Genomic DNA, 26138 nt, shown 5'->3' with positions numbered 1-26138 from the left:
TCAAGCTGGGATGCAACTCCTAGTCATTGGCAGGTATCAGCGAGCGCCTACCCTGGTGCTGCAGCTTTGTGTGGCGGAGGATGAGGGCTCGGGTTTTTCAGCATCTCGGGCAGCTCTGGAACAGCAGCATTCCTGCAGCCAGTGCACCTCCATGCAGGTGTGGGGCTTGCTGGGCAGTTGTCAGACTGAGCATGGCCCACCTGAACCATATTTGGTCTCTCTTTAGTACATGTGCCCCTTTGGCATGGTCTCTCATGTAATTCCCTAGACTGGTACTTGCAAATTGCAGCAGCATTCCCTGTATTCCTGCTTTACTTTCTCCACTGAAGGACAATTTCACACAAGTAGGGAATGTAGTAATAACTATATATGTATATATTTTATAAACAGATAGAAGATACCAAACATGGGATTCTGAAAGGATGATCTTGGCACAGCACTTTTTAGGAAAAAGAGGAGTTCAATCAATCCTGTGTTTACCCTTTGCTTTCCCAGTCACTGAGCTGCTGGCCACTTAAAGTGATACCCTCCCTCCCACTCTGCATCCTTGCCAGCTCAACAGCTGGTCCAGCCAGGTGGTGGGATGGAAGGATGGACAGACAGATGGATGCACGCATGCATGGATAGGTGGATGTAAGAAAACCTGGCCCTGGCTAAAATAAACCACCACCCCACCACCCCCAGCCATGTTAGAGGCCATGTCAGGACAGGATGTCGCTGGAAGGGCCTGCCTTGCCCTGCTGATTACAGTGCAAACCTACAGGACTAATTCGCTCTTATGTTTTGCTTTCCTTGACTGTCCTTGGCTGTCAGCACAGGGGCGGCTCTGTCTAATGGTGGTGGTCTATGTGTCCCAGCCCTTCCTTAGGTTTCAAGCTAGAGCTTGGTCTGTTCTGCAGATTTGCAAAAAGATGTTTTTTTCTTGTGTCCTGGTGGTACAAATCCAGCTGTTCAGAGAAAAGCCATGCTACAGTCTCCTGGTTGCTAACCCTTGTCAGTAAGGCTGTTCTCTGGTGTAGGGTCAGAAAGGTCTCCCCTCTGTTGCTCTTCAGAGCACCAGGGACCAGTACTCCCCAGCCCATGGATGTGGCTCACCCAGACCCTTGCTTCTGATGGGAAATAAGCTTCTGAAGCCTTTCCTTCCTTCCTTTTTTGAAGCAATCATCCCATCCGTGAGAGTGGTTGCTGTAACGTGTTCACCGGCATGTAATACTTGGCCTTGTGCAAAGAAATGCCATATGGCCCAGAGCCCAGAAATGTCTGGCATGGGCGCCTGGCTCACGCGACTGCCTTCTTAAAGGTGAACCCCAAAGAAAACCCTGGGTGTCCAGCAGAGGAAGGGGTGGGTGCTGCAGGTACCCTGCATTCAGGCTGACATTCAGATGGGCTGCACTGCAGGGCAGTATAGATGACCCTTCCACAGTGGGGACTTCAGTAGCCAGAGGAATAGGCTATTAGCCTTTTAACAAAGAAAAACAAATGCATTGCCTTATGAGGACCAAATATGTTACCCCACTTGGAGAGAAATAGTTGCTTGAGGAAGACATTGCTGCTCAGGCCTCATATATTGTAGAGAGATGTCCAATTCTGGATGTTTTTCCAAGGCTGAAGCTCTTCGGATCTGAATAAATCTGACTGTGATGCACATGATCTCTTATTTCAAGATAAGCTTTCTGAAAATACAGTGCAAATAGCTAGGCTTAATGGAATGTGACAAGGAGAAACTGCCACCACTGCAAACTGGTTTGACTAATGCAGATCTTCACCTTGAATGGTAGCACCATGTATTGCCTCTACTGATTTCAGGCTCACAGGCATCAATGTAGGTGTAAGGAAAAGCCAAATCTTCTTTTTCTAACACTGGGCCCAGTAAATCAGCATAAGGTTGAATCAAGCAGGTTCTCTCTACCTTCTGCCTTCCTGCTGGTGGAAACAGGCTGTGTTTGCAGGAGTACATGGTGCTGGAGGCTCACTTCTGCACGGCTGGTTCTGCTGGGAAGCTCATCTTAATGCCTGTGCTGCAGTAGTCATAATGATATGTATGGCTGCCGATGCTCAAGACCTCTGTGTGCTCTTAAACAGGCACCCTCCACAAACATCTCCAAGGCTGTACGATGCCACACACACATGGCTGGAGCCATCACAGTGCCCAGCACTTACACCATAGTGTAGGCTACACTGCATAGCCTTCCCCTGGAGAATAATCCCATTGCCCTTCAGCAAAGCATGTCAGCTCTGCTCCGAAGCCTCCAGCAGCTTCTCTACATTTTGCCTTACTCCCTTTTTGAGCTTCGATGTAAGTTTAAGTGTGTGCATAGACTGCTGCTGAGGAAGAGACGTGTCCAAAAACATAATAGTAACACAGACAATTTCAGTGAAGGGATTCTGGTTTAAACCTCAAAGAAACTGATTGATACTAAAACATAAGCAGTATCATATTTGGAGGAACTTCAGGCAACGTTTTGTCTACACTATAGTACCGCTAACCTCACTCTCACCTTTTTCATGGTGTTATCTTGCCATTTCCTGGCAAAGGGGTTAATTTGGTATCACAGGGCTGTCAAATTTTTGTCTTATGTGTCCTGCACTGTTCACACAGGTACTTGTCACTGGGAAATGGGCAAGGTATGCTGTGCCACACCATTCCAGTTACCCTTAGCCCCCAGCCCTTGAATGGTGACATGTTTATTTTTCCTTTGCTTCTCCAGGTATCGGATGGTGGGGGTCAGCAATTTTCAGGGTCTGTTTTGGGGATATCTTCTGCAGGAATTGAGCCCAGGTGTGGATGCTTTGTTTCAGAATCCCTCTACCTTGATTTCATTCACTTTCAGCTTTTAATGTTGATGGTGTAGACAGAGTCCTCATTCATGTGCCTCGCCTGCCTGCATAAAGGCTCTGCTTAAACATGCATGACCACCCTCTTGCCTGGGCTTAGTTTCTGCCATGGCAGTGCTCCATGGTGTCTTTGGTTCACTGTTCTGATGCCAGCTCTCCCCTGCTGCCCACCCCTGCGAGTGGGTGGTGGGAGATGCACAACTAATATGAGCTCCCCAGCTCAAAGCTTGTTTTGTCAAGAAAAGGCATCTATCTCTTGTGCCTGCCTTTGTAGGGCACCTGGATGGGGTGAGAGAGCCCAGTGTATTGGTCCTGCTGCCCTCTCCTCTGGACTCAGCACCAGCCCTGAGCAGTTATGTAAATACGGACATGGAGCTACAGAGATTTCTCATGCTCTGACTTGTGAGTGGATTTTCCTCTTTTTCCTTTTCTTCAGTTCACATCTACCAGCCTAAACAAACTGTTTAACGAGGAAAACTAACCACTGTGCCCTTTTCAGTCTGGTCATGAACTTGGCGCTTCAAGTAGCACTACCATGGCAAGGGCCTGCCTGCATGGGACAGCATCCGTGGCTTGGGGCTACGCTGGGAACTCCTTCATGGGTGGGGGCTGCAAGGGCAGACCCTGCGGGAAGACCTGCACCCTTTCCAGTACTTCCATATAAAAGCACCTCATGCTTTATAGCTCTCCATCATTCCTTTCAACACCCCTCTATGTGTGGTGATTAAGGGTTATTATCCCAATTTCACAGAGGTGAAGTAAGTTGCCAAAGGCCATGGAGTGAGTCGGTGCCCAGTGCAGATTAGAGCGCAGGAGAGGTGAGTCCTGCTCCCAAGCCTGCATTTCTTCCTCAAGACTGTGCTGCATCCCTTTAGGGGATCAAGCAATTGCTTCAGCAGACTATGCTAGAACATGCTAATCCAGCAATTAACATTGGCGAGTCAATGATATGTGACATCTCTACATCAGCAGGTTTATGGCTGCTGCCTGAATTGCTTCTAACAGACTGACTTCTACCTGTCCACCCACCCACCCACTCTTCTGCTTATCTTATGTCCACCTCTCTCTGTATCTGGCCATTCCTCCTTTCTATATGTCTGTCTGCCCAGGCCCTCCTTCCCCCCCTCCTTCTCTCTCTCTCTCACTCTTATTTCTACTCAACTTGCTCTCCAAAACCAAATTGACTAGAGTTTCCTATTAAACTGATGGTAATTTCCTATTAAAGCCTAGATCCTTGGTTTGGTCTGAGCAAAAAACTGGAACAGGCTGAACCTGTGCTCCATGGCATCAGGTGGATCTGTAAGCAGGTACTTTCTCCTCTGTCTTCACATCAGAAAATCTTTTCCCAGTGATTTGTGCTTGAGCCAGGTTCTACCTTATGTTTATCTGCAGGCATCTTCCACTGAGTGCTTGGGAGGCTGGCAAACCATTTCCTTCCTGTATTGCACAACTCTCTTGTTCTGCAAAACACCCCATAGGCAAGAAATTGCACTAAGAATCGTCAGGGCAGGTGGATGTTTATCCACTCTCTGTTGTGGTGCTGGGAATGTTTGGAAGTGGCAGGGCAAGGACTTTGTCTTCGTGGTCTCATCCTTCTGTCCTGTCTCTGCAAGCCTGATAGACACTGTCTACAGCCAAGCCCAGCCCAAGGAATCCTCTGAAGAGGACCATATAGAGTCTGGCAGCAGCTCATGACTAAGAAACCCCTCTTTGCCCAGATCCTTTGCCCAAACGTTCCTCAGGTTGATTTTTGTTGTTGTTCCAAATGCTATTTCCTTGGGGCACGCTTGGCAATTCCAGTCCCTCCTGCTAATTACACATCAGTCATGGCTGTTATTTATCAGACTCTTTCACAACCTAGCCAAATCTTACGTGTTTTGCTTCTTCAGTCCTTGTCCGTAAAGAAAGCCCTCAGTGTCATAACCATTTGCTCCTGAAGGTCATCTAGATAAGAACATTGGTCTTCTGACTGCCACGTCAATCTAATCCTCACTCCCTTTTTAAATTCTAAACACTTAGTACTAACATAACAAACTATGTTAATATAACACTCTGGATGGTTACTGCTGCTAGACTTGTACAGCAAAGAAAACCCAACCCCTCTGCCCCATCAACAGCAATGACATTCAGTGTTGGCTTCATGGCTCCTTCTAGTGTTGTCCAAGCAGTCAAGAAAATCTTCAGTAAACTGGATTTTGGTTCAGCATGGGAAGAAAATTCTGTCCTGAAAGTGTATTTCATTCCAAATATATACCCTCTCAACAGACTCATCCCAAGAGACATTCCCTAGAAGTCCTTGGTGAAAAATTCATTTAGATCCAAATTATTCCTGTGATTTTGATGAAATGGCATTTTTTTCCACAGAAAAACTGTCATAAAATTAAATTTTTATGCTAGCTCTGTACCAGTTAAATCTTCATGCATCACCCATGGTCAGCATGAGGACCTCTTCGGTGGACTCCATGTGGAGACTTGTAACAAGGCAAGAGACTGAGATGTAAGAAAAGTGCCACTGACTTGAAGAATGCCACTCTTTAGAGGGCTGGAGAAGATCTGGGCTCTTCTGTATGCTGCAGCTTCCCTCAGCTGCAGGAGAGAGTGGCAAGGCTGTAAAAATACCACTTGGCTAAGAGCAACCCCCACTGTAAATTACGATTGGCTGCCAGATTTCTGTTGGCTTTGTGACATGTGCCATAGGATCTGGCAAAACATGAGAATCATTGGGTGTGCTACAAGCTCTGAGTCATAATTCTGCACTGCCCTGAGGATCCTTCTGCCTTTCTTATATAATCCAATGTTTGTTTACTCTCATTGCTTTGGAGATAATGCAATACATAGGAACATCTACCCGCAGGGAGTGCTGTTCCAGCAAGGTGAGTTCAGTGGGTTACTGCACAGCATGTGCTACTAAGGTAGTTCAGACCTAGTTCAGTGGGTTATGCTGTTGCATGATGAATGGACATTTGGCATCCCTGGCTGGCTCACACTGACATTCAAGTGAGCCCCTATCCAGGCTCCTTGGATTTTCCCACAGAAAAGACTATCCATGGAAATCCTCCTAGCATCCAAGTGTCTTGAAGGGCAGAGAGCTGAATGCTATAGCATGCAGGGAAGCTCTTCCATGGTAACTTTGCCTCCCATGAGGACCTGGGATTTATACTTGTGTTGACTAGAGGTGGCTACAGAATGAACAGAGATGAAGAGAGGCAGAAAGTATCACTTGGCAACCCATGGAAGGACCCAGCTCAGCAAGCTCCTGAAGGAGAAGAGAAATTTTAAGCATGGTCCATACCGGACTCAGTGAAGCTGCTCATAATCAGATCTATGCCAGCAAATAAAACAATAAGCAGGATAAGACTGGTCTGATGCTCTGCCCTTTCAGTTTCCTATTGCATGTCTCACCAACATCCTACTTCACCTATTCCATATCATCTGTTCATTCACCCTCACCAATAGTTCCTACTTGAGGGGACACTTCTGCAGAAATCTTGCCTCAATGTTCCCTCTTTCATAGTTCTTCCTGTATGGCCCTCTTTTGAGGCTGTGAATAGTGCCCTTAGCATGAACACCACCACCAAAGATGACCACATCCTCCAGTTCTGTATACTGGTCTCTGGAGGAGCTCTGTAGATGTCCATGCATGCATTAGGACATGGATTCACCTCTACTTGCATTTATGGGTCTCCTGCTTAGGACAGCATGACTCCTTTGGAGACAGCATGAAACAGCAAATGGGATAGTCCGCCACGGTTACCTTTTGTAAATAAAGGACAGTCCCTTTAAGCACAGCATAAAATTTCTTCCAACCTCTTCTTCCTCTGGGAGCTAAAAAAGGAAGAACATTTAATTATACATGTCTGCTGCTGCCAGTGCTGCTTGACTTTCACATTTCTGGCAAAACCAACCCTTCTCCTGACCCAGCACAGGCATGCACTGATGCCCAGACCTCATACACCTCCACGCTATTGCTTATGAGTGGCTTGTCTGCAGGGACATGTGTTTGAGAGACATGGGCTGGGAGATGCAGCCTCCCAGCAGGAACACAAGCAGGTCAAAACCAAAGATGAGCTGGTATAGGAGTACCAGTGGACACAAGCAGGAAGTCTCTGTTCCTCCCAACCCAAGTTCATGTTCCTTGGACTAAACGCTTGATGAACAGAGACATTCCCTGAGCTCCTCTGCTTCAGATGAGTTAGGCAGACATACCCTACATAAGGCAGCTTCTGTTCCACTGAGGAGGGAGCATTACTACCAGCCGTCTTGGTGGACTTGGGGACAGAGAGCTTGCTGGAAGCTGGAGAGGGGCAGGAGGTGAGGGGAGCCATCTACATCACCACAAGACAGCTGATCTTCCAGGCATGGGCTATTAAGAAAGTGCTGGAAGCAAGGGAGGCTTTTGGTGGTAATATCTACTCAAGACTTTTAATCAGCTGCAGTGACTGGGTCTATCATATCAATTAGCAAAAGCAGTTATCCAAGGTTTCATTAATCTCTGCTCATTAACATCTCCCAAATATATTTTTCTTTACCTTTCCTGTAATCCCATAGGCTGACAGCAGAGCTATGAGGCACCCAGCCAGCACACAGCAGCTGTTTCCAGCGCATGGCAGAATATGGGCAGGAACAAAGCTGCAAAGACCAGATTGTCCCCAGGGTCAAGGCTGGGGTGGACAACTGCTGTGGAACCAGCCTCACCCCATTGCTCAGAGTGTGGGATTTCAGGATTATGCCCAGGAACAGGATGGAAGACCAGGTCTACCTGTGTGGGACAGGCACTGTTACGTTTCTTGGCAGTGAGAAGGGAAGACTGAGGCCTCCTGAAAACATTAATGTCTACAAATGCCTCAAAACACCCTCCTTTCCCTGTCCCCTGGCACTCATGGATCTGGGGATCTCTCTTGTGTTCCCTGGGATGCGGTGAGGAAATGCTTTCAGCAGGAGAGCCAGGCAGAAGGCTAGGGCAAGGCTCTGGTACTGCCTGGGGCACATCTCCTCCTGTCCCATTAACACATACTTCTCTTCCCATCCATGTCTGCATGGGTTTTACGCGTGAGGACACCATGCTTGTAGGTGACTGCATTCAGCGCTTGGGGGATGTCCAGGAAGGGGTTGCTGCTGTCAACAATCCTTGTCACTTTCTTCGCACTGGCTCCAAATTTGTCATCTACCAGCTCCGAGAGTGATTTCCTCAACTCGTCCTCATCACTTGGAAACAAAGTCAGAGAAGAGATTGAGTGGAGGACATGTGGGTTGGGTCACAGTGTGCCCTATCTGCTTTGGTTTTAAATAAAGTTATTTATTATAGGATGAGTCAGAGAAAGAAAATGAAAGGAGGCACAGGGACTGTAACATGCAGAGTGTGCCAATGGTGGTGATCTCGACATAGCTGGGAGGAGCGTGGCTGGCAGGTAACTGTCCCAGTGGTCCCCCTGTGAGGTACCTTACCAAAACAGGTAAGGGAATGGGTGCTTGTCTGAACACCAGTAAACTGCAGACACACCATTGCTGAGGACTACAGGCATTTCACAGGAGGAGTCTCCAATTCTGTGCCCTAAAATCAGAGCTTAAGGAGGTCTTTTGCTGAAGACCATGTATCACCGGGGCTTCTCAACCTCTGAGAGGCAGCCCCTGGGGCCTCCTAAATACTGAAGGAGCTTGAGGAATGTCCTCAGCATCTCTGAGGAACAAAAGCTCTGCAGACATTAGGGAGATGGGCCACGTGATCAAAAAAACACAAACCCTGGCATAGATTATACGTCAGCTCCCCTTTTTGTGTCCTCAGGGTGGGCCAGCAGAGAGCAAGAAATGCTGGTCATTTCCATAAAAATTTCTTCTCCTCACAGATCTCCTGGTCCTGGACCCTGGACAGCAAGGGCTGAGCAGCTTAGGGAAGGGTCCACTGACTCCACGAAGCCTGCCTTTTCCTGTTTGGAGTAAAACCTACTCTGGTGCATAGAAACTAGAACTTGTATGGGAAGTGGTATTTCCCAGTGTCCCTGGGACATATAGGAGGATGAGCAAACAGGGAATTTCTGCGTGCGTGATACATGTCAATGTCTAAATGGTATGAGTGGTCACCTTAGGTTGCAGATTAGATTGGGACCAAACCTCAGCTGAGGAGTGACCCAGGGATGAATCCACTAGCTGGGATGTGAGCAGTAAAATACCACACTTCTTCACCTGCAGCAAGTAGATGGCCAAAGCATCAAACACCTTTTGTAAGAGAAGGATGATTTGTCAGGCCTCAGCACCCACAGGAGTCCTGGGGCTTAGGCAGAGCCCAGACACTACACCTGGGTGGGGAGTTAGTGGGGCTCACTTCTCTGAGCTGCACCAGAGGGACCCCTCTGAGCTCCTGCTTGCTGCTGGGATGATGGTCGTATACCTGCCTGTCCAGCTGGGCTTTGTGAGCAAGGGCCTTTCATTCCCTGGGATGAGCAAGGACAGAAGGCAGAGGCAAGCAGGGAGAAGAGGGTCTTGCCTGTGCAAGGTTACAATTCAGTGCCATGTCTCTGAACAAAAACCAGGTACCTCACATCAGGGAGCACCTGTCCCACAGCAGAGGATCTGAGAGGTCTCTTGTGTTGCAGCCTGTCCATCTGCAACAAAGCAGGACACCCTGCAGCAAGGCAGGTCCCAGGCCAGTGTGGGGTGAATGAGGGGGTGCAAGGGTACAAGCGGGGTGGGCAGAAGAGGGCAGGAGGGGGGCTAGATGCTGCTGACTGGAACTGCACCACTGCAGCAGGACCCTGGGGGGCTGACATCCCTCAGATGTGCCCAAGCCAGGGAGCGTATGCTAGCAGGTGTTGCATAACCACTGCCCACATCCAGCGAGCAGATGCACTTCAGCTGAACTCCTCTTACATAAACTGTCCCACTGGCACCTTCTGTGGAGCCACAGAGCTCCCTCTTGGGAGTACGTCCACCTGCCGACCAGGCCTCTGCTGCAGAGCTGGCATTGCTGTGTTCCTCACACAGATGCCATGCAAGATTATTTTTAAAGTGAAATCGATGCTATGTGACCCGCTAAGAAACCACTGCCCTTCCAGGGCCACCGGCTGGCTGTGTTAGGCAGCTTATGTCCCCGAAGGAGACACCAGCCCATAGCAAGCACTGCTGCCATCGGGGCATGGCTGGCAATGGAGGATCCTGTTCTGCAAAGCTTGACCCAGGTAGCTGGGGAAGGAGGTAGGATCAAACCATCCTCTGACACTTTTCTGGCCAGGACAACATGAAGAGAAGAACAGGTAATGGAGTTAATGGCCTAGAAGGTCCTGTTCAGTCCCACGACCTTCTGGAGACAAGAGAGGTCTGAGGCTATAGCCGAGGAGAGGAGAGGAGAGGAGAGGAGAGGAGAGGAGAGGAGAGGAGAGGAGAGGAGAGGAGAGGAGAGGAGAGGAGAGACGTCCACTGTGTTAGCTTAAGGCCCCAGGTCAGTCATGGGCTTCCCCACGGCAGTGGTGGGGAGGCGTTGGGGCTGGGGAGCACAGCGCATCCCTCGCTGAGGGGTGGGTAGCAGAGCAGGGGAAGAAGGGCGCAGGGGAAGAAGGGCTGCAGAAGGTGCTGTGTGAACCTGTCATGGAGGCCACCATGCTAGCTGTTCCCAGACTTGTTTCAGGGTAACAGATGATGATCTGGAGGAAGGAGACAGAGTACATCTCATCAAGTTTGTGGATGAGAGGTACAGGGCCACCACTCAGAGGGACAAGAGCCTCACTAAATGCAGTACCCCAGTACTGCACTGGGGTGAAGTGGTCCTGCAGAAGGGTCGGCCAGGGCTGATGGCTGGGGAGCAGCTCTGCAGAAAAGGCCCTGGGTCTCTTGGTGAACAGCAAGATGAACAGGAGACAGCCAGTGTGTCCTAGCAGAAACAGAGGCAAAGAGCATTCTGGGCTGTGTAACAGCGGCACCGTGAGGAGGCTAAGGGAAGTGATCATCCTCCTCTACTCTGCATTCATTACATCATACCTTGATAGAGCAAACAGTATTGGGCCCCCAATACAGGAAAGGGCATCAACAAGGTGGAGAGAGTTCAGCAGAGCCCACCAAGATGCCTGGGGGCTGGAGCACTTGCAATGTAAGAAGTGACTGAAGGAACTGGACTTGTTCAACCTAGAGAAGAGATGGCTTTAGGAGACCTCATGGCAGCCTTCCAATATGTGTGAGGAGATTATCAAGGGCACAAAGCCAGGCTCTTCACTATGGTGCGTGGCAGGAGGACAAGATACAGTGGGCATAAGTCAAAACAACAGCAGTTTCAAATGGATAAGAAAAGAATGTCACTCAGAATAATTAAGCATTGGTTCATGGATCCAGAGGGGCTGTGGGTTCTCTATGCTTGGAGGTTTTCAGGATCAAACTGAACAAAGCCCTGAGCATCCTGGTCTGAATTCAGCGTTGACCATACTTTGAGGAGGAAGCTGGACTGGAGATCTTGCAAGGTCCCTTCCCTCCTGAGTGATTCTCTGATACTATTTCCAGAAGAAACTATGTAGAAGAGATGGAAAGTCTCAGTGACCAAAATAATCCCAGATCTTGAGCTCTTTGTGCAAAGACCTCTGAAGCACCTGGAGAGGGACCAGCATTTTATAGGTGTAATAGTAAACAAAGAGGGCATTCTCTTCCTTTAGATCATACCTGTGGACCCTGTGTCCACAGACTGCCACCAACCTCCCTGTCTGCTTTTGTGTCTAAGCCATAAATAAACCCAGCTTGCCCACAGGAGGAACTTCAGTGCTTAAGGGCTTGGCAGGAAATGTTCTGGGAGCTTCTGGGGCTAAAAACATGACTCAAGACCTGTCAGCTACTTTGAAAGACACACTATCTCTCAAATGCTTAACATATACTTACATGGCCCACTCCAGCTTCTCATTCTTGATGGAGTTATATAGTGTCTGAAACAAGAACATGGTATTAGCTGTGTCTCTCGTGGAAGACGTCTGGGTTGTGGAGACCATCTCCTCCATACCCTGTCTGTGTTCTTGGAGAGATACTTTCCTTGCTCAACTGTCCTGGACAAGTATTCACCAGTGAGCAGGACAATTGCTGTCCCACTAAACTTTTTTGTCTATGTGCCATGCTAGGTATTGGACTGGACACATCAGCAGCAGAGGGGTCTGGCAGCCAGCCTTGCTCAGGAGCCTGTATATGACATTTTTTACTAATTCTGGGTGCTGCGCTTAGTCCTGAGTGACTCCTGGCCTACACAAAGATGGTAGAAGACTCTGGGGTATGCCAAGACACCTCCAGTGTCTTGACTAGGGGAAAGGGACAGTGGAGGCTTGAACACTGCCCTGAGAAGCAGGAGAGGGATGAATGACCTTGGGGATCAGCTTTTCCAGTTCCTCCTGTGCAAAATTCCAGTGGCTTCCCTGAGGCACTTGGAAAGAAGCAGGAACAGGCTAGGAAAGCAGAATGTGGAGGTGGCCCTGACCATACTGAAGGGTGGGGTAGGGTGAGGTCTGCTGGGAGATGGTGGTGTGGTCTAAAGCACGGTGTGACACCCCTGATGTTGCACTGGTCGTTTCAACCTCCTTCGATGCAGCAAAATCCAGGTCAGGTTGCTGGACCTGCAGCAAGTGCAGACAACAGTGGTGGTATTATACCACGTGGAAGGAGAAAATACTCACTTTGGGGTGTTTAACCAATATCCCATGGTACTGTACTAGTTGTGTTGGAGCACTACATCTAATTACATGGAAATGAAGGCAGAGAAAAGTATCAGTGCCAGATGGTCATATTTAGGGGTTGGGGGTACCTTGTTCTCTGCGTTGTCTGGTGCATTACAGAGCTACTGTGGGGAAGAGGGACCCCTGGTATGCTCTGAGGGAAGATATGCCACAAATCTGGATAAAACACCACCAGGGAACAGAACTCTGGTGGCTCACTGCAAGTTAGCAGAAGCTATCCATGTGGGTTCCAATTCTTCTAATGAAACAATTGTGCACTGGAAAATTCTGATTCAAGGGCTCAGAGTGTCCCAGCAGGACTAGGTGGCACTACAATAATAATGACAGTATTCCACTGTCTATTTATATCATGTTACCTTCAGCAAATCTTTTGCAAAGTCCTTCCCATCATTCAGCCCATCCAGGTTTGCTATGAACTGTTGACACGACATCCTTTTGCCAATATTCTGTAAGGCAAAGAAGCAGCTCATTAAACTTCTGGAGAGTTTTGACTTTAATCAGAGTGTCTTCTAAAGAACTATTTTATATGTAGTGGTGAAGACTGGGTTTGCCCCAAGAGTTCAAAGCTGAAAGATCCTCTGCTCTGATTTTCTATTGGGCTCTTTGCTTTATTTGATCATGCCAGCAAATGTTTCAAATGACCTCTTTTTTAATGGTGGAGATAAAACACCTGAAAATAACCTCTCCAGCTCTTGCTCCAAACTTTCTAAGTGATCTCACCTCCAGGGTGGTCCTGGTAAAGGGTCTGTGTCTCAAAACTCAAGACAAGCGCTCAGACAGCCTTGAAATTGCAACACTTGGATGGGTCTGCAAGCCTGCCATGTGTGAAATTGTGTGAGCATGCAGTGTCAGCATCTGAAGACAGCCAGCATTGGGCAATGATTCGTCCTTCACGGAAACTTATTTTTCATTGCCATTACAAAGAGAGATGATCCAGCTATTGGTGCTGTGTGAACTTGAGTGCTGTGGCATGTGAGGGCAATACATGTACACTGGGAGAATCTTGCAACCCAGAAAGCATTCATCACCAACTAATGCCAAGACTATTTGGTGCTGATGCTGCCAGGCCATCTGGCATCCCTCGTATCAGTCTGTGGCATCTGTCTTCCCAAACCCTTTACCCCCACCATAGCCGGGTGAGTCACTTTCTCAGCCTGCAAGAGTTGAGGGGCTGGAGGCAGACAGCCTTTTTCGAAGCTTGCCCCTGCAATCCTACCTCTCCAAAGGACTGGAGCAGAGGTGTGGAGGAGTCAGTGGGAATTGTAGGGTTCAGGAAAAGGGGTCTGATACCACAAAGGTGTCTCCAGTGCCATGTCATATTGCAGCCTTCACACCCTGGAGTGAAGTCCCCAAGGACAGACCTTGTGGTGACATCACATGGAGTGGACAATGGAGTTAGTGAGAGGAGAGCATGAGCTGCCACCAGCAGTCCTAAGGATCCCAACAGCACCCTAACACTGGGTGGGCTTTGCATCAAGGTATCGACAGGGTGGCCATCCAGGAGGACTTGGGAGGACGGCCAAGAACAGCAGAGCCAGGACTCTGCTTAGGGACTCAGTGAGGAAGAAGAAGGGCCTCACTGGGTCACTGGAAGGAGATAAAGCAGATGGTATAGGAGGTGCCCTGCAGGCAGGGCAACATGCGTCCTCTGTGCAAGAAAATAGCCTCTTGAAAGACACTGACACCAGAAACCCCTGTCCACAACATGCACAACATGCACAAGATGACCTGGAGGCTTCTCCCCAAGTGAAAGCATCAGCGAAGAGTGAGGCCTTGGGATTAGCCCGCAATGCCCCCCCCGCCCCCAGACCTGCCATCTGTGTGTGCAGACATACTCTTAGGCTACACAGGGAGCTGGTGCTGCCTTTAAGCAGCTCTGTCTGATACTCTTAATTATGCCTCCTGTTGGTGCCAGCTCCAGATGAGCTGGCACCCTTGAGAGATCAAGAAAAAGAGGAATAAAGCACTGTTACAAATTTGCAGTGCCTGAGGACATGATGCAGCACAACACGAGGCTTAGCCATCTTTGCTTTCTCACAGGGGAGTCGCACGGCCGATGCCCATAACTGGGCCCCTTAGGTAGACGCTACTGCCAGCTCGTGCTCAGTGGGTACACTAGCTGCAGAAGAGCTGCAGGGAAACCTGCAGACATGCTAGGTTTTTTCAGCAGAGGGAAGAGAGATTTGTGTACTTGCTGGCTGGTGAATTACAGCCCCCCCCAAAAAAAAAAAAAGCCAGCAGCACAATGGCGTGTGGATGGAGAAAGGAAGGAAGGTGAGAGAGCGCATAAAATTGCAGTAATGAACCTCCACGAGGGAGGGAGTTTGGAGGTGAGGTAAGTATGTTGTCTGAGATCTTGAGGCACCAAATTACTTTGCACAGAGAGAAGGTGACTACTTTTACCCCTGCCTTGAAGCAGGAAAGCAGAGTGCACAGCACAGGTCTTTCTGCCTGCAGAGATCTTGTTGCAGTGATCCAGCAATGAACGCAGAGGCCAACACATTTTAGGAAGTGAGTGGATACAGTGGGATAAAGTGGCACAAGTTACCAGCCTCACAGGCCCTTCTTTGGGTTTCACGCGTATTGCGTCCAGGATATATATTAATCCCAGGGGACAGCTTCTTTTTATTCTGTGATCTGTCTCTTTCCCTTGCGCAAGAAGATCTCTGAGCTCAAACTGAGACAGCAGTCACACTGTGGAAAAGCAGCTAATTGCTGAACAATTGAGAAGGACGAAAACATACCCTTTCTCTGACAACCAGAAGATGTGATGAGAAAGCTCCAGCAAGGATGCTAGTACTGTGCATCAGCTTGTTGGACAAGGTTGTCGAAGCACTGCGGAGTGCAGGACTCAGGCTGGCTGTCAGCAGGATTGAGCACAGGATGCTGGGGTGGCTCAGATGCAATACAACCTCAAGTCAACAATATCTTAACACTTCAGCTTGCTGCTTTGAGTAACGGGCTGGAGCCAGCCACTCAAATACAAAGCCCTGCAAGTGCCTCCAAATCAACACCAGCTGAATACAGAAAACAAAAAACCACTCCAGGACACGGACTTTGCAGCTTCACTTGATCAATGCTTGCAAATAAACAGTTCTGTGATCACAAGTGCGTCATTATCAATGGCACGAGCACCAGGGACTGCCTGAGCTTTTGCACATGGCAACAGTATTTAGCAAGTATGGGGAATCCCAGGAACAGCTCTGGAAAGGGCCACTCTGAGGGCGCAGTGGGGTACCTTCTTACACAGTAGGCCATCTTGCTGATTCAGCAAGATCATCACGTGGACATAGTCTTCAGGGCAATGTATCTGCACACCTCAAAGCTCAGTGTTCAGATGTTCTATATCCCTTGCTGAACTGGGACCTCTGGGTAGGGAGATGTATCTTCATTTCTGGCCAGACACACAGATGGGGGCATTTTGCTTTTTTGTGGTGCATCAGTCACTTAACCAGCAATAGAACAAGCCATGAGGCTGCTTTACAGCCACACGTAGCTACTATTCCTGATACATCCCCCTGGCAGAAAAGAATTTCATCACATCTTTGCTTGCTCCAGGCCATGCAGCAAAGCATGAGAAATCAGTCAGACAATCAGCTAGCACCATGGTGTGCTTGGATGGAGAGCGAGTGAGCAAACAGTGGACTAAACAGATGAGAAAGAATGCATAGTTAGATGAATGGGTAGAGACAGTACAGGAACGGATGGACAGAGGTAGATGGGTGCAGGTAGTGTATGAGAATGGAGACATGCAGAGACAAGGTGCACGACGGTGATTAGAGTGCATAAGAATAAATTATGAAGCATGAGATTGATCTGATGGTGTGTAGACAGGGCTGATCCTGCCATCCTATTGTTTCAACCCCATGTAACTCCCCTGTTTACAGTTCGATTGTTGCCTCCTCTGGGCCTCAGCCATCTGCTGTTGAGCTAACTCACACAAGACGGTCTCAGACCATCTCCTGAAGTGTCCAGGATGGCTCTATCCACCTCCAGAAGACTAGGCTGTGACCTGGCATTCCTTGGCTGTTGCCAAGTCCCAGCATTAGGAGGCTGGGCAGGTGAGCATGGAGCCAGGTGCTCAGTGGGAAAAGCAGGTGCCATGTGAAAGCCCCAGGAGGAGAAGGAGGTTCCTGGTGGCCAGAGGCCATGAAGGGTGGCTATCTGGGGTGCTCTCCCCAGCAATCCCTCTGTGAGGTGCTAAAACACTTGAGCTTCTGGGCTGGAGGCCCCAGGCATCAAACATCTCGACTGCAAAGTGGTGAGTGGAGTACATCTCCTGTGAGCTCCCCAGCATGAGTATTAGGCCCCCATAGGCTTTTACTCAGGCTCTTTTGACCTCTCCCAAATACTCATCTTCAGGGGAAAAAACCCAAACAACTATATTTATGCTTCAGCATGAAGTGAGGGTCATTGGTCTGACTGGACCAAGGGATCTGGTAGCAGATGTGTTCTAGGCTGCAGAAACAAAATCACCCCGCTGCAGGGAATAACCCACAAACTTTGGGTACCAAAGACCCCTGGGCCATGCAAAGCTGCTGTGGGCAGACTGGTGTCACTCTGCAGGTGACGCCAGTGGCTGCTCTTATCTTAGAGCTCTTCAGCTCTCCCAGTGCTACTAACACAGCATTATTGCTAACACTGAACCATAAGGTTGGTGTAAGGAGAATATCACAGGGTTTGTAAAATTAATAGCGATGGACATGTGGAGTTAGGAGCTGCCAGGGATCCCATTTCAAGTTTTGTTCAGCAGCCATGAGAGCTGCTGGCCTGCTTTTTGAACAAACGCTAAAGCTTGTCACATTACAATGTGACTCCAGAAACTGGGCTTTGCTAAAGTACCAAAATGCAACCATGAGTGCTGATGAGTGCTGGTGATGCATAGGTGTTGATTTGTCACTGTCCTTCCATGGCCAGCAGTTCTGAACAAGGAGGGATAACATTGATGGTTGAAAAGGAGACATCCTGAAGCTTTGTCTCCAAGGGGCAGAGATGGAGCAGAGGAGTACTTACTTTGTCATAAGATCTCCTGGAGCTCAAACAGCACCAGTAGAGCAAGGTAGAGAGTTGCAACAACCTGGATTATACTACAAGGCTTGTAATGTTTGTTGGTGACTGCTGGCTTCTAAACACCAACTCCAGGTGACTCTATGAAAACGATGTGTCTCTTTTTAAAGACAGTAAGTTTTCTGGACAGTTTGGAAAGAAGGTCTGAGTGCACCCATAGAAAATCAACAGTAATAAGGCAAAACTCCAGTGTGGCCAGGTGCAAATCTCATGTTTTAAAGCCAGTCTCATTACTTTTAAGCCTGGACTCAGTATATGTGATGGTCAATGCTGGAATGGTGAACTAGCCCATTCTAGAGCCACTGCTGTAGGGAACTGCCCCTTTACAGACACACATCAACCACCCTTTCCTAACCAAAGGAATTTTCCACTCTATGGCAATGCACAGTAAAACACTGAAACACACACAAAATATTAAAAAATTAAATATAATAAAAAGTGATATGCAATATCATGACAGCATCTTTACCAAAAAGCAGCAAGAGATCAAATCACACAATCCTAGGTACATTGCAGTTTATGGATGTTTCTTTACACAAGGAGAATTTCATGTGATGCATATCAGCTGTTAATGGGTTGCTAAGTAGTGAAGGACACTGCACAACCACTTAGGAATCCAGACAAAAAAAATCTGTTTTGTTTTTTTTTAACACAATAAAAAACAATTCAAATGCCAGTGTTTTATGCAAAACAGTAGAATGACTGCACTTACCACCTGGTAAAGGGTTAAAGAGCAGAAAGAGAGGTTCCAGGAGCAGAAGGAAAAAAAAAAGGAGCAGAAGGAGAAGAAGAGTTAATAGAAGAGTTAATGTTACACATGTGGAAAAATAAAGAGAAGATTTTTCAAAGAAAAGCTCAGGCATTTCTACACCTGGTCAAAAGAAAGCTATTTTTTCTTTGCCTAGATAGCATGAGATCATTTCTTCTTACCCAGCCTCTTAGCCAGCTTGTCAATGAAAAATAGAAATGGTAAGGATTTAGATGTTTAGGGGTTTTTTGGCCTCCTCAATAATTTCTATCTTCCCAGAGACATATTTTGGATTTTTTTTAATTCAAAAAAAGTAGACAAAATAAGATTATTTTGGAGTGAAGTTGCATAGTTTGCCTTCTGCCACAATGCTGCTTTTGCTGTTGCAGGAAATGCTTTGATGAAAATATTTCCTTGGCTCCAACCATTTCAGCTGAAGGATGAATGCTATGTGAGACCCTCCCAGAAGCCGTCCCCAACTGCTATCCCACCGCATGCAGAGACACTTTGCCTAGACATGTTACTGGCAGCCATGTGGGTGGGAATGGACCCAGTGGCCAGTGTAACATTGGTCAGAGGCTGCCTGTTCCCCAAAGAATGAGGCTGCGGCAGCTGTACCCAGCTTGGTGCAGGCCACAGTGCACATCTGGAAAGGAGGCTCTTGCTGAGCCCAGTAATTCCCTTCGCTGACTGCTGTGTTCAAACACAACTTCATGACTGTCACTGTCATGAAGGGAGTATCTGTGCTGTAATGATGGGGAGGGTCTCCCAGGTGGACTGTCAGGATGGCACCAGTGAAGCTGGTGGCCTTTGCATCTTTGCCATCATAGGTGAAGAGCACTCATGTAGTGTCCTCTTCCCATGCCCACAGAAAAAGGCTCCTCTCAAAAGTTATTATAAACCAGTATGCAAAAAAGAGCTAGGTTATGGCCTACTGTCCCCTCATTAACAGGCTAATGAAGAGAAAATCAGGGCAAGTCTCTGCAGATGCACAACAAATTGTTACCAGCTGGAGGCAGAACAGGTCTCTGATGATACAGCTTGGAAATCATGTGACTCTGGGGCAGAAAAAGGTTGTGTAGGTTTCACATGCACAGGCTGCTGTAACAAGCTGTCCCCCACATCTTCACACAAGTTCTGGGCATTCTGTGGCTCCAGGTCTGAGCTCTCAGAGGGGCTATGAAAGAAGGTACTTCAGTGACCTGAGACTTGAGGAGCCTCTCTACCCCTGCAAAGGGGGCACAGCCCCCTGAGGCTCACAGCCATGCTCTATGCCTCCACCATAAGGCTGGAGAGCAGGGAGGAGATCTGGGTCAACAGTGCCTACAGCCTTCCACAGCACTGAGCAGGGCACAGAGTCCATGCATACTCCCAGATTTGAGCTATGGCAGGGGTCTCCAAGGGCACACAATGTCCCATTGCTGTCCCCTATGCCCAGTCCCATCTCCCCTTTGCAGTTATTTTTCCTCCCACTCTGGTCTCCTCTCTACACTCTGGTTGACCTTTTAGGAACAAATCAACCTATGCTGCCTGAAAGAGCCTCTAAAAGGTGGTGAGAGATCTTCTTAACAGCCTGAGCTGTTTTCCAACCACACCTTTAAGCACCGAGCTCTACTCACCCTGCTCTTTGTCTGGAGGCCTTTCTGATATGAAACTCTACAGTGGCTGTCTGTTACATCTTGGGGGAAAAGAAACAGCTGGGACTTACTCTGTGTTTTGGGAAGGAAAGATCAAATCTATACCCGTATGAAACCACTGACTCCCTTGCAGCAGTTTCTGGGACAAGGGGAGCCTCAGGTGTCTGCATCAAAAGAAATAGCAGCACAATTGGTGCTGCTGTTTGCCAGCTCCACAGAGACTGGTGGTGAAGACCTCTCCATGAGAGCTCCTGGGACAGGGCTCACACATGCAACAGGTCCTGGGAAGAAAGCTGCATTGCCTGTGCCTGTACAAGATAACTGATGTCAGCAGGAGATATGCCTTTGGCTTGAGTGTAGAGTGACACTAAGAGGACTGTCCCCAGGTCTGGGCCTGGCATCCAAAATTCCCCCTGGAGCTGGTGAGAGTACTCTCTGACAACCTATCTCAATTTTCCAGCAACATATCCTGCATAAGGGGACAGACCTCTATACTGGGAAGGAAAAAAGGAAGGATGCATCTCCAAGTACTACTTACATGTCCGTGAAGGTCTGTGTTTAGCAGCATCAGGGCACAGGTGAGCGTATGAATCCCATCTGAAACACACAACAGTCAGATGGCTATGATTACTACTCTTCCCACACAGTTTCAATGTTTGCTGTCTTGGCAGCCCACCCATTGCAAAAGCAAGGCTAGTTGCTATGTCTGGGGAACTTAAATACCTGTTTCTTTCAACTGTGCAAGACAGTTTTAAAAAGGAAAAAAATCCTCTTTTCCTTCAAACTTTATCTTTTCCTGAAACGATCATCAGGTAACTGGCTTTAAAGCAGTTTTGTCAGTGGCTTTCTAAAGATCAGACTTTCTGCTGAGTCTTCCTCCATATCCATTTTGTGCCAATGCCATTACAGAATGGGGCAGAGACCCTGGCAAACAGAGCTAGTTTCCCCCCAGCTGATCACAGTCACCTCAGGGGTCTGTCCTCAGGTCTTTAGCCATCATTCCTGGGCAGCTCTTGTGGTGTTCAACAAACATTATTACTACAAATGAGTGCAGCATTTTTGGCTCTCTGACTTAATAAAACTCACATGAAGTTTTCCTTCCATTTGAGGCAGCACAGCACCCTTTTCTGTACCAGGTAGCCTGGTGGCTTGCTGTTATTTCAAAACCATGCTGTGTCCTGAAGCTGTTCAAGGTCAAGAGGCCAGGCTCCACGCACCACCTCACAACAGTGAAATGCAAATGCACTCTGGCACATGAACTGGTCCTTGCAAGGACCTCACAAGAGGGCTAGAGAGCCCCAGGGAGAAGGCAGGGGCAGTAATACTACAGCCTTGGTGTTCAGCCCTGCTCTTTGCATGACTTGGTGTGCTCACACAGATGGGCTGCTCCACAGACCAAGCCAGACATGACATGATGGTCCTGGCTTATTTCCCTTGTGCATGCTGCTCTGGGTGGGGACCTGGGTGGGGAAGTGACGCTGGTCTCTTCTTGTGGGGGTAGATGTGCAGCCACAGAGAGCCAGCTGTGGCCCATCCCCATCCCGGTCAGCCACTAAACAAAGGCACCATTTATGTGGAATAGTGACAAGCCCTGAGCACCCCATGCTCAAGGCCAAGCTCTAAACACTGCCAGGTACAGGCAACCAAACACACGAGCCCAGGATGAAGGCAACTGAGCATGAGCTTCTCTCTTTCCTGGAAGAACCATGGTATCTGAGGAAGAAAGGGTTTCTCATGGGAACATCACATAGTTCTCTATGAGGGGCTAACAGCTGGGGACATTGTGTGATGGACATCCCCCTTCAAGACAGAATCGATTCCTATGAAAGACGCTTCCTTCACTTTCACAAGAAGCAGCTTTGGGCTTAGGACACCGTACCTCCCCAGTGTGTATTTTGGAGTCTCTGTGGGAGGTTCTGGAGTGACATCTTCACCTGGCTTTACCGTATCACTTTAGTCAGGTAAATCATGTCCCACATGGCCCCAAGGTGGAGCTGGTGTCCCAAAACCTGCTATTCTCTCACTGTTGCTTGGCTCATGTGCATTCACTTTTTCTCTTGGCTCACACAGTGTCACAGCACAGCCATATAGTTCTTCCATGCCTGGGCTTCATCAGTACAGGAAAGCATTAATAATGTGTCCAAGACACCACTCTCTGGGACAAAACCCAGCCACCCCACTCAGTGGTCAGCAGGTCAGAGCTTCTGCCACCTTAATCTGCAGCACCCCATCATACAGGCTGAAGTGACCCTTGGTGTTGCAACAGCCATGTCTCCATCAGTGGAGGAGTTATTAAATCAGCATGTAGCCATGCCATGAAATGTCTTAGAGGGCTTTAAGACCTTCTCAGCCACCTGATCATCTCCAGACAAAACTGCCTTGACTCTATCATGCCTCTATGCCAACAGACCATCACAGCCAGAGGTGTTTCTTTAGATATCTAATTAGATAATACACAGTGGCTCAAACTTCATCTTGGTGGCACATCTTTTGCAAGTTTAGGCTGGATGCAACGAGAAGGAACTGCTTCCTGAAGAAAGAGCTTGCAATAGCTTTCTCAAATTACAACGCATCTAGTGCATGCTTTTGCAGTATCTGCAAAAGATGGGACTTGAAGGAGCCACTTTGCTTCCCTCCATTGCATCAGCTTCAAGTAGTACTTGGATTACAATTGTATTTTGCAAGCCCCATTCAATTCCAGTACTGAGTGCAGCTCTGTCCTGCTTGGGACTCATTCAGTTTACATTTGGTCTGCAGTAAGTGGTCCTGCCCAGCCTTGTGAAGTGTGCTGCCACCATCACAGGCAATGCTGTGGCCCTAAATGTTAATGAATAGGTCATGACAGCAGCAGCAGTAACGTGTTTCAGATCCAGTTTTCCTTACTCTTAATAGTTTTGTACTATTCAGGAGTATAACATTTTTACTCTTAATAGTTTTGTACTGTTCAGGAGTGTAACATTTTTAAAATAGGTCCTACCAGCAGCAGTGACATCTCCACTGAGGGCCATTCTGGCTTAATTCGTGTTTGCATTAGCAGGCACCTTCTCACAGAGCATTCAGAACTGGGATTTAATTTCTCTTCAACAGTTGCCATAGCGTGGCTCCATCAGCAGCTTTGTAATCCACGTTGTCATGGCAAAGCTTGCATTTTGTTTGACTAGTCACTGCCCTCCAAACACCCTCATGCTGAAGGGTGTGGGATGGAGTCAGAGATCTGACCCTTGGTGCTGCAGCTCAGCCTCTGCTCAAGTTGGCGTGTGCATGCCCTCACAGTGGGTGAAAGGATCCCAAGCCCCTTGTCTGTAGGAGTGGGGGTGGATGCAATATGGTTGGGGATCACTTCCAGGGGGAGGTGTTGAAGATGGGTCAGGACTTGGCATTTGGGATATTTCAGTTGGGGACTGCTGCTGAAAATTCAGCCTGCAGCTTAAAGTCTACAGGTGGAGGACCCTTCGCAGGGGAAGGACCTCTTTGGATCTGTGGGGGAGAACATCAAACAAACACAGGGAAATGAAATGTAAATCTTTACTTTATTGGGATACCACTGATAAAAGCGAAGAGGTCATTCTGTTTTGAGAACAGCTTGTGTCCAGTTCGCTTGGCAGAGGGACTGGAGGGTTCAAGTGACACTAGGCACTGCTGCTATTTGGGAAGCCCGCAAGATGGAGACAAGCAGGAGCTCTTGGATGCAAGTGGCATATTGCAATGCTGAAGGGGTGGAGGAGGAACAACTGGCACTGCTGTCAGGTCAGCAGACTGATTTCCACCTGTGGGGGCATATCTAGATGCCTGTAAGCAGGTGTGTAGAGGCATTCATATAAGTGCGAACATGGACATGCTCATGTCTGGATGTGTGCATGTGCACATGTATACCAGGAATGACCTTTCCCATTTAAAAATGTCAGAAGAAACTATGTCTACTTAAAAAAAATAATGGGGAAGGGCTGAAAGTAGCTAACAAAATCTGCAACTCCAGTGAGCCCAGAATTTTACCCATCTGTGCTTTCTCCTGCTGCAGTTGTAGATGCAAGGAACACAACTCCTGTACACGGCAAGCCAACAGCATTCCTCAATCTGCATGGAAATGTCTTATTCCATTCAATGGACAAGGTCTTGGGCTGAGCTAGCACCAGCCACTCATTTGACCGCTGCCAGCAACTACTTTGCAAGCCACAATTGCAGTAATTTGCAACCCTTGAGAACCACTCACCACCTCCCCTGGTGCTGGGCAAAGCATGGCCACTGATCCAGGCTACAGCTGAGAAGCTTGTCTTCAGCACAGCTCATACGCATTTGAGAGGACAAGGCTCTCTGGGACCCCACACCTACACCCTCAGATCCTGAGGGGACTCATCTGGCTCTCTTGGGGGGGGTCTGTACAGCACCTGGTGTCCCCTGTCCCTCCAGAGAAAGGGAAAAGCTGCAGCCTTGCCTGCCCAGTGGGTACTGGAGTACCCCGTGGGTACTGGTACAGCTGTGGATCGCTGGTTTTAACACTCAGGCTCTGTGACACAGGTGCACTGTGAGTATGAGCCAGGGAAACAAAGCAGTACCTTCAGACATGCTCTCCTCTGGGTTGCACTGGCAGTATCGCCGGGAGAAATGAATCAGCACCCGCTCCCGCTCCTGCGTCTCTCCCATTAGCGGAAATGCTTTCAAGAACGTCCTGCAAAGAGAAAGTGATACTTCAAGATGTCGTGGATCAATCTGCTGGGCAGCATCCATGCTAAGGAGGGAGATGGAAAGGGGTTCCTCAGAGCAGCTAGGAAGGCCTTTGTCCTCCCCCCAGCCTGCGCACCCTGCAGGTGCAATGCAAAAGGTGTCTATGGAGCCAGCTCTGAGCTGTGTAGGGAAACATGCTCTCAGCTGAGATCTGACCCACCTCTGGCTTAATGGCACCAGAATGGGTTGTCCGTCCCAAGGGAAGAAGTTGCTCCCACTTGCTCTGATTTTGTATGGGATGGGATTCCTGGGAAAGCTGCTCTCCATCATGGGGAAGCAGGTTGTGGGCCCTCATGTCAAAGCCCACTTTTGGTGGCAGTAGCTTGTGCCAAACATGACACCAAAGCAAAGATCAAATGCCAACCTGGAGCTCCCCCTAGTCCCTGCTCCTATCACATGGACAGGCTCCATGGCGTCAGGAAGCCCAGAGGAGAAACCCACCGCGCTGCTCCACTCTGTCCAGCCCAGGCCCTACGCGGGAGTGCCAGAGACCAGCTCACCTGAGTGCTTTGTCAAGGGTCAGGCCAGTGAAGTCAAAGAAGCTGAGATACTCCTCTGCTACCAACTTGCTAAATTCGTTACTGTAATTAAAGAGGGAGTAGTCAGCCCTTTCTTCAGGGAAGAAGACACTGTCTACAAGAGGAACAGCAGACTGCTGTCTCCTGGCCAGCCCAAACTCCCAGCGAGACACTGCAGACATGATCCCAGACCCAGGGGGACTTTCTACTGGCTTGAAATGCTGCTGGAAGACCTCCAAAGCACCCTAACATGCCCACAGCCTAGCACTGCGGCTGCCAGCCCTAGACACCTGAGAATGAGCAATGTGGGCACCCAGTGACCCCCTCTGCTGAGCTGCTGACCAGGCAGAGCCTCCTCCCAAACCAGCCAGGAGGAGGAGGCCATAAGGATGTCCTGTGCTCATTGGGCACCTTCTCTCTTACATAGTCCTCTCCCATTGCTGGACATGTCCCCTCCTCCTACTGCAATATTCCTGCTCTCCACTCCATATTGGCTCCCATCCCACCCTCTCATCACAGCACCTTGCTCGCATGTCAGATGGATGCCCCTGGGAACTGGAGCAGCAGAGCTCACCTGAGCTTCTGGCCCTGCTCATCACTGAATGCTTCTCCAGAAACTATTCCCCTGCCACGTTTTTGAAGGATGCTTGGAGACGTGTTGCCTTTAAAGCCAGAATGGGTGCTGTTAAGTTCCTCTGTCTACACAACTCAGGTAGCAGAAGTGCAAGAATAATCAATGAATGCTGGCAAGAAATGGGAGATTATCTCAGTATGCTCAGCCTTTGCCATATACAATTCTTTTTCCTTCTCCCCACAAAATGAAAAGCATATTGGTAAGCGTTGCACATCCATTTTCACCCCAGGACATGTTTCAGGCAGAACTCATTGCTTTTCCCACATCATTGTTTCATCTTCTGCTGTG

The 26138-nt window shown here is 48.6% G+C and overlaps 1 protein-coding gene across 2 annotated transcripts in view; it reads right to left on the bottom strand.

The window, feature by feature from the left end:
- The window catches only part of PSD2 (pleckstrin and Sec7 domain containing 2), a 45425-nt gene that overhangs the window by 4697 nt on the left and 14590 nt on the right, over window positions 1-26138 (bottom strand). Inside the window, exons 4-11 of one of the 2 annotated variants that reach the window (XM_072872481.1) lie at window positions 25199-25279; window positions 24530-24642; window positions 20515-20573; window positions 20417-20419; window positions 12881-12970; window positions 11686-11729; window positions 7850-8040; window positions 6590-6660 (exon numbers count right to left, since the gene is read on the bottom strand). In XM_072872481.1, coding sequence (XP_072728582.1) covers window positions 6590-6660; window positions 7850-8040; window positions 11686-11729; window positions 12881-12970; window positions 20417-20419; window positions 20515-20573; window positions 24530-24642; window positions 25199-25279 — 652 coding nt within the window. The remainder of the gene's footprint in view (window positions 1-6589; window positions 6661-7849; window positions 8041-11685; window positions 11730-12880; window positions 12971-20416; window positions 20420-20514; window positions 20574-24529; window positions 24643-25198; window positions 25280-26138) is intronic. The other variant, XM_072872480.1, reaches the window with a different exon arrangement.

The sequence above is a fragment of the Ciconia boyciana genome, chromosome 9, assembly GCF_034638445.1.
Source record: "Ciconia boyciana chromosome 9, ASM3463844v1, whole genome shotgun sequence".
In the NCBI taxonomy this organism is placed as follows: domain Eukaryota; kingdom Metazoa; phylum Chordata; class Aves; order Ciconiiformes; family Ciconiidae; genus Ciconia; species Ciconia boyciana.
Note: the sequence above shows the minus strand (reverse complement) of the source record. Positions and strands in the feature narration are given on the sequence as shown.